General features: G+C 43.4%; 1 protein-coding gene across 2 annotated transcripts; it reads left to right on the top strand.

The window, feature by feature from the left end:
• The first annotated feature begins 2,720 nt into the window (after positions 1-2,720).
• LOC135271977 (transmembrane protein 254) lies at positions 2,721-17,489 on the top strand. 2 transcript variants are annotated; one of them, XM_064370113.1, is made up of 4 exons: positions 2,721-2,845; positions 6,850-6,953; positions 7,155-7,214; positions 15,757-17,489. In XM_064370113.1, the coding sequence occupies exons 1-4, from the start codon at positions 2,756-2,758 to the stop codon at positions 15,875-15,877; spliced, it is 375 nt and encodes a 124-aa protein (XP_064226183.1). In that variant the 5' UTR covers positions 2,721-2,755; the 3' UTR covers positions 15,878-17,489. The 2 variants fall into 2 exon arrangements, with proteins under 2 accessions (XP_064226183.1, XP_064226182.1); XM_064370112.1 differs by lacking the exon at positions 2,721-2,845 and adding an exon at positions 3,096-3,237.
• Positions 17,490-17,925: the final 436 nt, after the last annotated feature.

Raw genomic sequence — 17,925 nt, 5'->3', positions numbered from 1 at the left:
AGGAGAGGAAAAATGTCCAAGGATGAGAGATTTCTCTACCAATTCAGATGGGATGGCAGTGTAGGGTGCCTGGTCGTTAGAGAATTCAGTCACCCCTGCCATGTGTGAAGGGTGACTTGAAGAAAAGAATCCCTTCTGAACTGTGGGTTCTTCATGAATTGACATAAACTACTCACATCTGATTAAAGATCTTCTGTTACTGTCTTCTGAATTCCTTATCTGTGCATGAGGGGCTAACAGTAAGATGCTTAGTGTTGGGCTGTTGATGGCCAGGCACAGCCTCCAACTATAATCCCAGCACTTTGGGAGGCTGAGGTGGAAGGATTACTTGAACCCAGGAGTTTGAGATCTGCCTGGGCAACATAGTGAAACCCCGTCTCTATAAAAACAAAATAGTGTGAAGCTGGAAGACACAGGACACTAAGTAATAGGCTGAGCTCTAAGCACAGTTGTAGAAGACATGAAACTAATACTCCCTAGAAGACATGAAACTAGATCCCTGTAGTCCGTTGACCCAAACCATTTTGCCTCTCCAACATTTATTGTAAGATGAATTATTTCTCCAATATCTCCCTTGTTGCAGATTTAACCCCTAAATAGAAATGCTGAAAAACAGTAGCCTAAAATTAGGGAAGTTCTTGAAAAGTTTTGGTAGGGTAGGCTGGGCATGGTGGCTCACGTGTAATTCCAGCACTTGGGGAGGCCAAGGTGGGTGGATCACCTGAGGTCAGGAGTTCGAGATCAACTTGGCCAACATGGTAAAACCCTATCTCTACTAAAAATGCAAAAAATTAACCTGGCATGGTGGCACACCACTGTAGTCCTAGCTACTAGGGAGGGTGAGGTAGGAGAATCACTTGAACCCAGAAGACCGAGGTTGCAATGAGCTGAGATTCTGCCATTGCACTACAACCCGAGAAATGCAGTGAGACTTCATCTCAAAAAAAAAAAAAGTTTTGGTATAGTAAAGGCTTGATCAGAACTATACTTGAAAAAGATGATCCTGTCATTTGTCACAGATTCACTCAATGGATTGCATGTGGGCCAAAGTGGCAGGAAATAGGAAGGAGTGACTCATTGAGACAGTGGGGATTAAACCATGATTTAATCTAGAAGTATTACCCAATCAGTAGAACTCTTGACAGCTGATTAGTCTGCAATCTTTACATGATATGGGGAAAGTCAAAGCAAGGAATCTGGGTACAAGGTAGAGGGAAAGTGCTGTAAACACAGACACGATAGCCTTGGTGAGGATGGACTCTGTGGATAATGATAATGGACTTCTTGTCTTTGAGGTGTGAGTAATCCTTGGTAAAGGTGCCCAACTAAGAACAGGTGAGGGGTGGAGATTGTTTTAGTCATCTGAATGAAGGTACAAATGGAATCTGTACTTATTCTAGGAGAGAAGAAATAAACAGAAAGCTGAGAAAACAAGCAGTTATTTGGAGGGAGGAGAATAAAGAGGGTGGTGTGAGCAAGGACCATAAAGACTAGGAAAACACCAGTTGTTACTGTTAATCCCGATACTCAAGGGCACTGTGGTCCACCTGGGAAAAGGATTTCCTCACATATTCTCATTCTTTAAGCCTTTATACCCCAAGATACTCATGTAAAAAATGAGGAAACAGAACTTTGGCTGGTTCCAGAGTGCCCTCTCTGGAACTGGAACACTCAGCTGCCACTCGGTTTCCAGTATTCTCCACCAACTTGGGCATTACAAGACCCTGTGCTGTTTCCTTCTTCTTTGAAATAAAGACAATAGTTTACTGCCTAGGATTGTTTTAAGAATTAAATAGAGCGCTTTTTTTTTTCCTTTTTTTTTTTTTTTGAGATAGAGTCTTACTCTGTCACCCAGGCCGGAGTGCAATGGGGTGATCTTGACTCACTGCAATCTCTGCCTCCAGGATTCAAGCGATTCTCCTGCGTCAGCCTCCCAAGTACCTGGGATTATAGGTGCACACCACCATGCCCGGCTATAAATGAGTTAATTCTTGTATAGTACTTAGAACAATCCCTTGAACATAGTAGGTGTTCAGTAAATACCATCTGTAATACAGCAACCCCCACCTTTTTTTTTTTATATGGAGTGTCACTCTGTAGCCCAAGCTAAAGTGCAGTGGCGCGATCTCAGTTCACTGCAACCTCCACTTCCCAGGTTTAAGAGATTCCTGTCTCAACCTCCCGAGTAGCTGGGACTACAGGCGCGCGCCATCGCGCCCAGGTAACTTTTTGTATTTTCAGTAGAGACGCGGTTTCACTATGTTGGCCACGCTGGTCTCAAACTCCTGACCTCTAGTGATCCGCCCGCCTCAGCCTCCCAAACTGCTGGAATTTATTCCAACATCTAATTTATTCATTCATTTATTCGAGACAGGGTCTCGCTATGTTGCCCGGGATGGTCTCAAACTCCTGGGCTTAAGCAATCCTTCCGCCAAACGTGCTGAGATTACAGGGAAACACCACCGCGCCAGCCCCAATATCTTTATCTTAAACCCAGAAACGTCACAGAGGAGAGTCTCCCCTACAAGACGACCAGCCCGCCAGATCTAAACCCAAGTGTGATTCCAAGGCCCCTTGTACTGGAACCAGACAGGGTACTGGGGCCAGACAGGGAGACTTGCTCCCAGGGAGCCCCCAACCCACACCATCGTCACCCTGCGGAGATGGCGGGAGGAACGCGGCCCCGCCCCGGCCCAGCCTCCGCGCTCGCGCGGGACGTGGTCCGGCCGCGCGCTCCCCGCGAGGTGCTGCAACCATGGCTACGGCAGCCGGCGCTGCGGCCTACTTCCAGAGAGGCAGTCTGTTCTGGTTCACAGTCATCACCCTCAGCTTTGGCTACCACACAGTAAGGGCGCCCGCTGGAGGGCCACGGTCGGGCCAGGGAGCGAGCGCTCGGTTCACCGCAGGACCTTGGCCCGCAGGCCGGGGGAGGTCTTGCAAGCACAATCCCGGCTCCCGCGCGCTTGGAGCAGAGGGGAAGGGCCGAGACGCCGGGATGAGACGCAGGCGCACTGGTCCGCCAGGGTCCTGGGCCGGCGCCCGGGCCCCTGAGAAACCGGCTAGCCAGGCTTTTCTTATACAGAGGCGGGGACGGCTGGGGAGTTCCCAGCCAACTGTGAGTCCAGGTTTTTCAAGAGGATGGCGAAGTCGAAGGCCAGCAGCGCGGCTACCGCCTATTTCCGTCCACCCAGACCCTTGCCCTCTCTGGTCACAGTCCTGGGGCTGGGCTACTTCGCGGTGAGCAGGGGGGCGGGGTGGAGGGGGCGGGCGTCTGTTTTGTCCCTCCGGGCCCTCGTAGGGCGAGGGGCGCTGTGGGAACGAGGTCTGTGCGCACGCGCGGCTGATGATTGCCTAGGTTGCTCCTGTAAGCGGAAGTTCGGTGGGCTCTTGAGATGGTTTCTGCTTCCCAGTGTTCCTGCTTTGCGTCCTCACCTCTGCTCTGTTACTAAGGGGTTCACCGAGCCTAAGCTTCTCACGAAGTGGGACGTCAAGTTGACAGACTGCCATAGGCCTGCCAAGTCAGAATAGAGCTTCTGCAGCAGAATGTTTGAGCCAGTAGGAATCGTTTGGAAAACGGGGATAAACATAAAGGATGGGTAGGATTTAAGTGGTAAGACGGGATAGAGAGGATATAACTGTTACGACATAGGTGTGGAAGCAAGAAGAAAACTGTACTGAGAAAAAGAGCGACGTTTGGCTGAGAAAGAATCTGTTTAAAGGATAACGAGAAAGATGCGTGGAAAAGTAGGTTGTGGGCTAGGATGGTAACGTTTTTTTTTTTTTTTTTTTTTTTTTTGAGACGCAGTCTTACTCTGTCACCCAGGCTGGAGTGCAGTGGCGCGATCTCGGCTTACTGTAACCTCTGATTCCCAGATTCAAGCGATTTTCGTGCCTCAACCTGTAGCTGGGATTACACCACCCATGGCTAATTTTTTGTACTTTATTAGTAGAGACGGAGTTTCACTGTATTGGTCAGGCTGGTCTCGAACACCTGACCTCAAGTGATAAGGTGGTAAAATTTTGGAGGAAGGTGAAGCTATTGGGATATACGAATAGATCCTGGAGATTGGGGATTTGTCATGTCCACAGTGTAGTTTGTTGGTGTAAAATCTGACCACCTCTGTCCTGATTTCCTTGTATTACAGTGGAGGTGTTGAACTGAAAATTTTCAAAGGTGAATTTTGTTCTACAATTCTGTGTCTGTGACTGGTTAGAATATAGTTGGAGGAAAGCTTTGAGGACTTCAAATTGGGATCTTGTGGAGCTGGCAGATGCTCCCCCGCCCCTTGGTTTGGGAGGATGCAGTGATATTTGTGCTTTATTTAAATTTCAGATGTGAGACAACATAATAATAGAAGTAGTACTGCTCTTGACAAAGACATGCATAAGACAATACATTTGAAATTGTTGGCAGTTATTCTCAGAATTCTAAGCTGGTAGAGGTTGCAACACAGAGACTGAGAAAAAGTTAAGATTACAAAAAACGTGATTAAGCAGTTGCTATTAAAATGTCACAAATCTTATCTCATTTATTTTCCATCTCTTTGCAGTGGCTCATTCTCAGTTTTAGAGGTACAAAAAGGGAAAGCTGAGAAAGTAATTCTAAATTAAGCAAGGATTTTGTCTCAAGCCAGTTTCTGCAGTAAAGAAACTAACCAAAGCACATAAATTCAAAATTTGCTAATATCTTTTATAAAATACTGATTTTGGTCGAATGTATTAAGAATAGGAGTCATGGCCGGGCATGATGGCTCATGCCTGTAATCCCAGCACTTTGGGAGGCCGAGGTGGGCAGATCACGAGGTCAAGAGATCGAGTAGAGATGGCTGTACTAAAAATACAAAAATTAGCTGGGTGTGGTGGCGTGCCTGTAGTCCCAGCTACTCGAGAGGCTGAGGCAGGAGAATTGCTTGAACCCAGGAGGTGGAGGTTGCAGTGAGCCGAGATCAAGCCACTACACTCCAACCTGGCGGCTGGCGACAGAGCAAGACTCTGTTTCAAAAAAAAAAAAAAAGAATAGGAGTCAGCCAGGCATGGTGTTTCATACCTGTAATTCCAGCACATTGGGAAGCTGAGGCAGGCAGACCACTTGAGCCCAGGAGTTCGAGACCATCCTGGGCAACATGGCAAAACCCCATGTCTACAAAAAAAAAAAAAAAGAAAAAAAAAAAATAGCTATGGGCCGTACACGGTGGCTCACTCCTGTAATCCCAGCACTTTGGGAAGCCAAGGCAGGCAGATCACCTGAGGTCAGGAGTTGGAGACCAGCTTGGCCAACATGGTGAAACTCTGTCTGTACTAAAGATACAAAGATTAGGCCGGACACGGTGGCTCACGCCTGTAATTCCAGCACTTTGGGAGAGCAAGGCAGGCGGATCACCTAAGGTCGGGAGTTCAAGACCAGCCTGACCAACATGGAGAAACCCTCTCTCTAGTAAAATAATACAGAAATTAGCTGGGCATGGTGGCATATGCCTATAATCCCAGCTACTCGGGAGGCTGAGGCAGGAGAATCACTTGAACCCGGGAGGCAGAGGTTGCAGTGAGCTGAGATGGCATCATTGCACTCCAACCTGGGCAACAAGAGTGAAACTCCATCTCAAAAAAAACAAAACATAACAAAAATTAGCTGGGCATGGTGGCACGAACCTGTAGTCCCAGCTACTCCAGATGCTGTGGCGGGAGAATCACTTGAACCTGGGAGGCGGAGGTTGTAGTGAGCCAAGATCATGCCACTGTACCCTAGCTGGAGTGACAGACCAAAACCTTGTCTCAAAAAAAATAAATGTATATATATAAATATAAATTAGCCAATCGTGGTAGCCCACACCTGTAATCCCAGCTACTGGGGGTGCTGAGTTGGGAGGATTGCTTGAGCATCCAGCAGTCAATGCTGCAGTGAGCTGTGATCATGCCACTGCACTCTAGCTTGGGTGACAAAGCAAGATCCCTTCTCTACAAATTTAAAAAAGAAAAAAAGACTAGGAGTCATCCACCGTGGGCACTGAGTCTGATAACCACGTACTTTCCTCAGCATAAATCTCCCAGTAGAGTTGCTTTTAAAAAATAGAAGTCATCCCAGCACAGTGGCTCATGCCTGTAATTCCAGCACTTTGGGAAGCCAGGGTGGGAGAATTGCTTGAGCCCTGGAGTTGGAGACCATTCTGGGCAACATAGTGAGACCCTGTCTCTATATACAAATTTTTTTTTTTTTGAGATGGAGTCTCTGTTGCCCAGGCTGGAGTGCAGTGGTGTAATCTCGGCTCACTGCAACCTCCACCTCCTAGGTTCAAGCAATTCTCCAGCCTCAGCCTCCCAAGCAGCTGGGACTACAGGCGTCTGCCATCATATCCGGCTAATTTTTTTTATTTTTAGTAGAGATGGGGTTTTGCCAAGTTGGCTAGGCTGGTCTCAAACTCCTGACCTCAGGTGATCCGCCCACCTCGGCCTCCCAACGTGCTGAGGTTACAGGCGTGAGCCACTGCGCCCAGCCTCTATATACAATTTTTAAAAGTAGCTAGGCATGGTGGCACATATGTGTGGTCCCAACTACTTGGGAGGCTGAGTTGGGAGAATGGATTGAGCCCAGATGGTAGAGGCTGCAGTGAGTCATGATCATGCCACTGCCCTCTAGCCCCAGCAGTGGAGTGAGACCCTGTCTCAAAAGAAGAAAAAAAAGAAAGAAAGAAAATGGAAGTCAAGAATGGAGGCCCAGATGACTGTTCAGAGTTTCTTTGGTCTGTAGTTGTCTTTGTATTGTTTCACAGCCTTTCTCATAAAAAGAAAAAAATAGACAAAACAGGTTTTAAGTGACCTAATAGGTATTCTGTGTCTCTGGTTCTCTTTCAGTGGGTTGTCTTCTGGCCTCAGAGTATCCCTTATCAGAGCCTTGGGCCCCTGGGCTCCTTCACTCAGTACTTGGTGGAGCACCATCACACCCTCCTGAGCAATGGGTAAGGAGAGCTGCACAAATGGGCTGTGGACACTGCAGCTCTGGTCTCATGGGAGACCTGGAAGGCCTGCAGCTGCCTTTTGGTGTCTAAGAGTAGTGTTAGTTCACATTAAGGTGCTTTTCTTTTTGAGATTGCTGTGTTAGATTTCATCAGCAGATAACTATCACCTTAAAAAAAGACTAACTTTTTTTTTGGTTTCAGGTATTGGCTTGCCTGGCTGATTCATGTGGGAGAGTCCTTGTATGCCATAGTATTGTGCAAGTAAGTCTTTGAAGTAACTCCTTGTCGCCTTTCTCTTAGTATCTAATATAAACCGAGAGTAGCCACATTTAAATTATTCACACACTTGTAGGCTGAGAACATTTTCAGGGTACAGAAGAATCCTCATACCTGATACTGAGCCTCGTGCAGAGGGAGTACCCAGTAAATGTTTGATGAATGGATTCATTTTGTTTATATTGGTTAATCAATTACTTAGTTATCAAATTCAGATGACTTTTGTTATTTTTTAACAAATTTTCTGGGGAGCCCCAACTAGACCAAAAGACTAGGAGCCTGGCTTCTAGTTTACAAAAGAGCTAAGTGACTGACCTAAGCCGGTGACTGGCAATCCCCATTTTACAATTGAACCACCTGAGGAGCTTTTTCAAAATACACACGTCTGGTTTCCAGACCCAGAGATTCTGATTGGGTAAGTCTTGCCCCAGATATAAGAATGTGTTCTTTTTAAAAGCTCCACAGATAATTCTAGGATGCAGTGCTAGTTAAAATCCCCCAAACCAGACCCCACTTAGCAGTTGCTAGTGTAGGTTAATACTGTATGAGAATACTAGAAAAAATTACTTTTATATTTGTACTTTATGTAAGCACATGTATATATATATATGTGAAAGTATGGTGTATATATATAGAAAGTATGGTACACCGAAAAACATGGTTATAGTAATGCTAAATTGCTTTTCAATTAATTTCTGGTCAAGATATTAATTGATTAATTGAGTTAATTTCTGGTCAAGGTATACTATCACCTCTATTATTTTTCTATTCTAAAAGTAGAAAATAAGATACTCTATTACTGTTTTTCAATAAAAATAATCAATGTTAATTGGGCACTATTATGTCAGAGACTGCTAAGTATGTTACGTAGAATTATCTTACTCTGTTTTCTTGTTTATTAAACAAGCTAGACTTTTTTTTTTTTTTTTTTTGAGACAGAATCTTGCTTTGTCACCTAGGCTGGAGTACAGTGGTGCAATCTTGGCTCACTGCAATCTCTGCCTCCCAGTTTCAAGCAATTCTCCTGCCTCAGCCTCCCGAGTAGCTGGGATTACAGGAACCCACCACTGCACCCAGCTAATTTTTGTATTTTTAGTAAAGATGGGTTTTCACCATGTTGGCCATGCTGGTCTCGAACTCCTGAGCTCTCAGGTGATCCACCTGGCTCGGTCTCCCAAAGTGCTGGGATTATAGGCATGAGCCACTGTGCCCAGCCACAAGCTAGACTTTCTATGAAGAGGAGCAGAAAGTAACTTTATTATTTCTTTCTCACCGCTCTCCAAGTTAATTTGCTTTGTGGGTTGTTCCCCACCTTCCACCGTATCTCTGGATGGAATTTCAGGCAGATCATAGGATTTCCAATCACCATCTGATGTTATCCATTCTAGCCCAGTCTATTTGTTAAAACTATAAGCCTTCTTCTAATTCAAAATGTCTGTTCTCATTCAGCTGAGGCTCAGGAGCCTGCAGTGGGGAAAGGGTGGAGTTGATGCCTTCTCTTGCACTCCACCTTCTCATCTATTCACTAGCAGTTGCTGCTTGTGGTCCCTTGGGATGGTGGGAATAGTTACAGAGACTAAGGTTCAGCTTTAAATAGCTGCTGCTCGCCTGGTGCGGTGGCTCACACCTGTAAACCCAGCACTTTAGGAGGCTGAGGTGGTCAGATCAATTGAGGCCAGGAGTTTGAGACCATCCTGGCCAACATGACAAAGCCCCATCTCTACTAAGAATACAAAAAATTAGCCAGGCATGATGGTGCGTGCCTGCAGTCCCAGCTGCTCAGGAGGGTGAGGCACAAGAATCGCTTGAACCTGGGAGGCAGAGGCTGCAGTGAGCCAAGATTGCACCACTGCACTCCAGCCTGGGTGACAGAGCAAGACCCTGTCTCAAAAATTAAAATTAAAATTAAAAAAACATTAATTGGGAGGCTGAGGTGGGTGGATCATGAGGTCAAGAGATCGAGACCATCCTGGTCAACATGGTGAAACCCCGTCTCTACTAATACAAAAAATTAGCTGGGCATGGTGGCGCGTGCCTGTAATCCCAGCTACTCAGGAGGCTGAGGCAGGAGAACTGCCTGAACCCAGAAGGCAGAGGTTGCGGTGAGCCGAGATTACGCCATTGCACTCTAGCCTGGGTAACAAGAGCGAAACTCCATCTCAAAAAAAAAAAAAAACACATTAAACAGCTGCTGTCTTGTGATCAGGCAGCTGGGTGCTGTGTATGTTGCGTTTCCAGTACTGGCTCTTTCTCTCTAGAGGGGATGTGGTAGATTTTTGAGACACTGCTCATCACTAGGCATCTCCCTTCTGCAGTTTCCTTCATGGTTCGTTCAGATACCTCCTCCAGCATGCCAATTGCAGTGTCACCCTCAGAGTCTGTGTTCTGGGGAAAATTACCCTTTTATTGAGATCACTTCCTACCTTCAGGTGGACCAGTGGTACAGGGTCCTTTTAAACCTACTCATGTCCAGTGCCTTCTACAGGATCTGCGTGGCTCACAGTAAACAACTTCCTTATCCTTCCAGTGGGATCATCTGCAAGTTCATCAGTTTGCAGTGCGGCCATGCTTCCTTGCTCTCCCAGCAAGCCGGTCAAAGCAGTGTTCACTCTTTGGAATCAGATATTAAACCTTTCCCCAAATTCCAGGGTACTCTACAAATGGTTTTGTTGAAGCCGTTCTCTGGGCCTGTGGGAAATGCCACAGAACACTAGGACCTCTTTCCAATGGCCTCTGCAGTATCACAGTGAAATCTCGGATTGAAAGTGTCTGGTCCAGCCCCTCAACTTGGAATGTAGGAGCGCCTGACACCTATTTTGTTGTTGGCATTTCAAGTATCTGATGAAAACCAAAATACTCAAATTTATGTACAGTTTTTTTGAAGGGCAGAGGGAGAACAGGCATAGAGGTTAGGTTACTATTATTATGTTCTTGAAATCATTTGTTTATGGTCTGACATGTTAGAATGTATCGTTAGTCACTATAAATCAAAATAAATCCTCTTTTTGAATTATGAGATGATGAATCTCAGTACTCTGGAAGGCCGAGGCGGGCGGATCACCTGAGATCAGGAGTTTGAGACCAGCTTGGCCAACATGGTGAAACCCTGTCTCTATTAAAAATACAAAAATAAAACTTAGCTGGGCATGGTGGCTCATACCTGTGATCCCAGCTACTTGGGAGGCTGAGGCAGGAGAGTTGCTTGAACCCAGGAGGCAGAGGTTGTGGTGAGCTGCAATCGTGCCACTGCACTCCAGCCTGGGCAACAGAGCAAGATTCTGTCTCAAAAAGGAAAAAGAAATATTATGAGACGAATGAAAAGAAGAAATAAATTTAGGTGAATGAAGACATATATACATTTACAGCCTACCAAATAACTACTTGTAACATTTGGGTGAAATTTTTTATTTTTCATGCATATGTTAATTTTTTAATTCAGTAAGCATCATGCACAAAACAATATTCTGGACTCTAAAAAAAATACAGAAACAACCTTGGAGGAAAAAATCAGGTAGCAGGAAATTAACATTTAGCAAACACCTCCTCTGTGTTAGGCCCTAAATAAGAATTTCAATGCACAGTCAGGCTATTAATATGGAGTCTCTCAAATCCCATGTTTGAAAAATACAGTAAGCACTTTTTTGGTGAATTCCTTTTCACTAGAGATAAGATTGGACTACATGTTTAACTTTCTAAGCACCATAATTATAATATTAAATAATTTCCCATGTTTTTAAAATCTCTAGGTAAATTATTTTAAAGTTTGCAAAAGACTCCTGTAATTGTATATCCCATAATTATTTAATGAACCTTCTAACAATGCACATTTACTCTTTAACCATTTTATATGTTTCTTATTTTCTTCCTTAGGCTAAATCCGTGGATGTAGAATTACCGAGTGAAAGAACAGATATAAAGCTCTTGATACTGACTGCAAAATTGCTTTTCAGTAGGGTTTTTTGCATTTTACATTTTCACTACCATTCTATGAAAGTGCCATTTTTGGCCAGACGCAGTGGTTCACACCTGTAATCCCAGCACTTAGGGAGGCTGAGGCAGGTGGATCACCTAAGGTCAAGAGTTCGAGACAAGCCTGGCCAACATGGTGAAACCCCATCTCTACTAAAAATACAAAAATTAGCCGGGTGTGGTGGTGCATGCCTGTAATCCCAGCTACTCAGGAAGCTGAGGGAGAGAATCACATGGAGGTTGCAGTGAGCCTTGCACCACTGCACTCCAGCCTGGGCAATAAAGCGAGACTCTGTCTTAAAAAAGAAAAAAGAAAAGAAAAGAAAGTGGCATTTTTGGTGGGGGGTGGGAGGGCGTGTACAAAAAACCCTTTGCTATTTTGGTAGATTAAAAAGGGTATCTAGCCATTTTAACTTGTATTTATTTGATTACAAAGTGAGATTCAACTCTTCTTTGAAAGGTGCTTGTAGTTCTTGTTACATAATAATATTTTAACAAGAAAAATAGAATGGTTTTTCCTTAGTGATAAATAAAATAGTATCTCTTTGAGGCCAACACACATGTTCATTGTTACCTTTTTACAATCTGGAGTTTTCCTTTCAGAATATTCGGCTTATTCTCTTAGTTCAGAAATTAGATTTTTGCTGCTTTCCTACCCCAGTTGGCTCTGCAGCCCTTAGAAAGGTTTTTCAGGTTTTGCAAAAATTTGTCTGTAGAGTAGATTTTATTACAGTATAGAAACAGAACAGAAGTTCTTGACAAGTGGAAGTACTCTGTGATAGGGCAGCCTCGAGTGACCAAAACAGGTAAATTGTGAAAATTTTCAAGTAACAGAAGTAATATTTTTTCCTAAGGCAGGAAAAAATGTACTCACAAAGATATTTTTACATCTGCCTGGGTCTTGGTGGAATCATTAACGGAAATGTGAATTAAGAAAATTTTCTTAAAAGGCTTTTGTCTTTTAAATAGGCAAAATGAGCTAAGAATACAGATAAAGGTGTTTGAATGAGAACAAGTTATGGTGACCCCAGTAAACTCCTCTGGGTGACCTTGCCACCAATTGTGACCCCTCTGGAGAAGGAGGGAACAGGCACTGTTGTTCAGTGAGCCTGCTCTTCCAAGATGGCAACTCATCTTCATCTTTCTTTCCTAAGTATCTTACACATTTACAAGATCATATAAATTATTTTCCGGAACAAAATATTTTTGTTGTTTTGCCCATTTCAAAACAAACATGTTTGTTTTTATTTTTTATTTTTTTTTGAGATGGAGTCTTGTTCTGTCACCCAGGCTGGAGAGCGGTAGTGCAATCTCGGCTCACTGCAACCTCTGCCTCCTGGGTTCAAGTGATTCTCCTGCCTCAGCCTCCCAAGTAGCTGGGACTACAGGCGCGTGCTACCCCACCTGGCTAATTTTTTTGTATTTTTAGTGAGATGGAGTTTCACTGTGTTAACCAGGATGGTCTCAATCTCCTGACCTCGTGATCCACTCACCTTGGCCTCCCAAAGTGCTGGGATTATAGTCGTGAGCCATCCTGCCAGGCCACATGTTTGTTTTTAAAAGTTAATAATATGGTAAAAACTCAGCTTATAAAATTGAAAGTTGCAGGGCATGGTTGACTCATACCTGTAATCCAGTTGTATTTATATATGTAGATATAGTATCTTCTATAATTGATTTCCGTTGTCATTTTGCCTATTTAAAATTTTATTTTATATTTTAAGAGATGGGTCTCACTATGTTGCCCAGGCTAGCCTTGAGCACTGTGCTCAAGTGATCCTCCTGCCTCAGCGTCCCAAGTAGCTAGGACTACAGGTGTGCCACTGCAATGGACTAACATATGCCTATTTTTTTCCCTTAAGGTCAGGAAAGCATCAAATATTTCTATTATTGAGTCTTCTAATGATGAAATGGTCTGTCTTTAATATATCTATAATTAAAATATGTCTCCTTTAATATATCTATAATTTTAAGAAGTTTTACACATTGTTGTTAGATTAATTTCCAGCTACTTCTACTTTGAGATGATATTATAAATGACTTTTTTTAAAAAGATGTGGTCTCACTATGTTGCCTAGGCTGGTGTTGAACTCCTGGGCTCAAGCTATCTGGCTGCGTCAGTCTCCCAAAGTGCTGGAATTACAGGCCTGAGCCATTGCATCTGGCCGACTTTTGTTTATTTATTTATTTTTGAGACAGAGTTACACTCTTGTTGCACAGGCTGGAGTGCAATGGGGTAATCTCGGCTCACCACAACCTCCACCTCCCAGGTCCAAGCGAATCTCCTGCCACGGCCTCCTGAGTAGTTCAGATTACAGGCACGTGCCACCACGCCTGGCTAATTTCGTACTTTTGGTAGAGATGGGGTTTCTCCATGTTGGTCAGGTTGGTTTCAAACTCCTGACTTCAGGTGATCTGCCTGCCATAGCCTCCCAAAGTACTGGGATTACAGGCATGAGCCACAGTGCCCTGCTGGTTTTTGTTTGTTTGTTTGTTTGTTTTGAGACAGAGTCCCACTCTGTCACCCAGGCTAGGGCACAGTGGCAGGATCTCAGCTCACTGTAACCTCCACCTCCTGGGTTTAAGTGATTCTCCTGCCTCAGCCTCCTGAGTAGCTGGGATTATAGGTGTGTGCCACCATGCCCAGCTAATTTTTTTTGTATTTTTAGTAGAGATAGGGTTTTACCATGTTGGTCAGGCTGGTCTCAAACTCCTGACCTTGTGAACCATCTGCCTTGGCATCCCAAAGTGCTGGGATTACAGACACACCTGGCTTTTTTTTTTTTTTTTTTTTTTTTTTTTTGATGGAGTCTAGCTCTGTCACCTAGGCTGGAGTTCATTGTCATGATCTCGGCTCACTTTTTTTCATTTTCTAGTTGTTTGATGGTAGTTTGTATAAATATAGTCAATTTTTTTATGTTGACCTTATACCCAGCAACCTTGCTAAGTAAATTTATTAATTCTAATAGTTTTTAGATCATTTTCAGTTTTTCAGATATAAAACTGTCCAGAAATACAATTTAATTTCTTTCTTTCAATTCTATATACCTTTTATTTATGTTTCTTCCCTTATTCTACTGGCTTGAACTTCTAGCAGTGCTGACCAGAAGTATGCCTTGTTCTTGACCTCAAAGGAGAGCTTTCAGCATTTTGCATTGTGTTTATTTCAGAGTTTTGTAGATCTCTTCTATCAAAATTAGAAAGTTCCATTGTATTTCTAATGTTGCTGAGAAATTTTATTAAAAATGGATGTTGGAGCTGAGTACAGTAGCTCATGCCTGTAATCCCAGTGCTTTGGAGGCTGAGGTGGGTGGATCACGAGGTCAGGAGTTCAAGACCAGTCTGGCTAACATGATGAAACCCCATCTCTACTAAAAATACAAAAAAAAAAAAAGAAAAAGAAATTAGCTGGTGCATGCCTGTTATCCCAGCTACTCAGGAGGCTGAGGCAGGAGAATCACCAGGGGTTGCAGTGAGCCGAGACTGCGCCACTGCTCTCCAGCCTGGGCGACAGAGCAAGACTTTGTTTTTAAATAAAAAAAAAAAAAAAAAAAAAAAGATGTTGGGTGTGGATGTAGGTGACTCACACCTGTAATCCTAGCACTGTGGGAGGCTGAGGCAGGAGAATCGGTTAAAGCCAGGAGGAGTGTAAGGCTGCAGTGAGCTATGATTATACCAGGCACTCCACTGTAGGTGACAGAATGAGACCCCATCTCTGGTGGGCAGGGGTGGAAAAAGACCAGATTTTGAAATTTATCAAATGCCACTTCTGCATTTATTAAGATATTCATAGGATCTCTCTCCTTTAATCCATTACTGTATAAAAGTACATTGTTTTTACATATACTGTCAGTTGTTACTTCAAAAAGAAACAGAGAAGTTTCTTTGACATTTGTTTTAAATAAAAGTCATCCAAATGAGGCTTATTTATATATAGATGGTACTATAGCAAGCCATTCATTTCCACTGAGTCTTTTTTTTTTTTCACTTTGTTTTAGGCAGTTTAATTTGAATGATGATACAGGCAGGTGTTTATCATGACTGTGTGCCAGGCTCCTTCTGAGCACTTTGTGTGTATTATCCCATCAATCATCTCAACATTCAGTGAGATAGTTACTGCCATTCCCATTTTTCAGACGAGGAAACTGATTCTGAGGGATATGGAGTGATTTTCCCAGGTCGCAGCTCGTAGGTGGTCACACTAGGATCTATATCTGGTCTATCTTCAGAACATTTGCTCTGAAGCTATATCAGTGCTTTTAACTCCATCCACTCATCAGAATTACATGAGAAACAGTTTTATAATACTGTGCCCCAGATAGTAGCCAGACTGGTTCTCAGGGAAGGCTGTATCATCCAAAATACATTTATTAGAAAACAAGAAACATGAAAAGTAAATGAACCATCCAAGATAAGCCAGAGAAAAGCAGCAAAATAAACCCAAGGAAAGTAGTGGAAGGTATAATTTTTAAAAAATATATAGAAGACAATAACTCCCATGAAGCTGTAAGATTAACATTCTGGTGTTAAAACTTTGTTTTCTTTTTTTTTTTTTTAGGCACAAAGGCATCACAAGTGGTCGGGCTCAGCTACTCTGGTTCCTACAGACTTTCCTCTTTGGGATAGCGTCTCTCAGCATCTTGATTGCTTACAAACCGAAGCGCCAAAAACAAACTTGAAGATGTCCGAAAGCTTGCTCTACACTTTTACATTCACGTTCACCATTTTTGTGTGTGTGGGGTAAGGGAGGTGCAGTGTTTACTCAGTGATCTTTCTAGAATCTGTCTGTCCTTCAAAGCTATTTCAGACCCTCTCATTAGTCATTTTTCTCTTATGTGCCCTGGTTGAGCTTGAATAGACCAGTTGTTACTTCGAAAAGAAACAGAGAAAGGTTTTAGCTTTTCAGTTCTATTTGGCAGAGGACTTCAGCTGCCTTTTTATGGCCTTTGGTTGTGTTGGGGCCCTTGTGTGCTCTAGGCTAAGCCACATACTAAATTGACTTTTTGGTTTGTATACCCTTGCTCCCGTCTTCTGATGAAAACACCTTACCCTCACTACCACCATCTTTCCTCTCCTTTCCCAAAGCTCTTTCTGCCTTGCTGCACTAAGATAAAGTGACACTTTCACCATACATCAATTCCACACACATTTATTAAGTACCTGTGAGGCAGGATCTTATCCTCTCAAACTTCCATTTCTCACCCTACAGAGAAAGATAAGGAAGATGAGCAAGTGCCTGGAATGGGGCAGGCTGAGCAGCCACATAGAGGCACGCTGAGAACCCGGAAGGGAGGCTACAGAGTGCCTTGCCTGATGCTGCAGCCGGAAGTGATCCTTCCCTCCACCTGACCCCTGGGACACTGCTCTGTGGTGTGTGGGGTCTGATGGCACTGCTAGATTGCTCCTTCAGCTCAGGGCCACAGCTTAAACAGCTTTACCTTTCCCCTCAGCACCTCCCACTACCTTGCACACAGGTGCTCTATCCACGTTTATTGAACAAAGGATGGAAACTGACTTCACTTTCACTTGTTCATTATCATTCCAATTTTTATGTGAAAATGGCACAACCCATTTGGGGTACCCTCATCTCAAAAGAAAAGCACAAGACTACCTTTGACTGGTACCACCTTTTTTGTGGGTTCCTTGGTGACAGACCTTTATCTTTTTCACACTTTTCTATTCTCCAAAAGTGTTTCTTTCCAGCTCTCAATTATTCAAAACACACAAGCATTCCTGTTTAGAGATTCTAGCCCATGGGTTATCTGGCTAGTTACTACCTCTCCTGTTCACTTGGTTATACTTTATTATTTCTTACAGATTGGGGAAGCAGAATGACTCTGTCACCACTAGGAGCCATTAAGGTTTGTTCCCTGGAGGACTGCCTGCTTGTTCTCTGGGGACTAGTCCTCATTTCCCATCTGTGATACAGTGGGGCAAGTTATTTGTATTAAGCAAACATTTAGGAGAAACAACCTCTTCCCCAAAACAGAGCCCCCGAGTAAAGCACAACCCTGAAATATTATGAACTATGAATTGTCTCCAGTGGAGATAAATTTCTGCAAATATATCTCAGTCTTTTTGTCTATTTCTCTTGTGATTAAGAAGTTGCTTTTTGGTAAAGAAGAGGATTTTTGACCATAGAGTTAGGCATCATGGAAATTCAAACCAGATTTCTTAATACCTGGTCTTCTCCAAAGAGAAATAATGACAGTAATAGTGGTGCTGGGAACAATGTGGCAGATTATTGAATGAAATGGATTAACTTGAATAAAATGCTGTGAATTATCTCTAGCTGAATGGTTTTCTTGTATCTGTCAGTTTTGACATATTGATGCACATTTGATTCTTTTTTTCAAGTGGACTCTACTAGGAAACTGTTTATACACTGCAGATATCAGTTTGTTTTTCACTAATAAAGGCAAAACACAGTGGTTATTGGGTATATCCGTATTATATTTGTAGAACTGTCCATGGCCCCCTTACCTCCTCCAGACACGGTGAATCACTAGGGTAGACATGAGTGTCTCCTTTTCATTGTAGGATTGTCTCCTTTTTGTTTCTGTTTTTACTCAACGTTTGGTAAAGTCTAAGCGGTGCATAAGGAGTGTTCTGGCTTTTGTTTTTTAATGTACAAAGTCCAGTATGCATCACTTAACAGTGGGGATGCATTCTGAGAAATGCATTATTAGGTGAGTGCATTGTTGTGCAGATATCATAGGGTGTACTC

Source organism: Aotus nancymaae, unplaced genomic scaffold (genome assembly GCF_030222135.1).
Source record: "Aotus nancymaae isolate 86718 unplaced genomic scaffold, 86718_ANA_hifiasm-v0.15.2.pri h1tg000099l, whole genome shotgun sequence".
Lineage (NCBI taxonomy): Eukaryota > Metazoa > Chordata > Mammalia > Primates > Aotidae > Aotus > Aotus nancymaae.
Note: the sequence above shows the minus strand (reverse complement) of the source record. Positions and strands in the feature narration are given on the sequence as shown.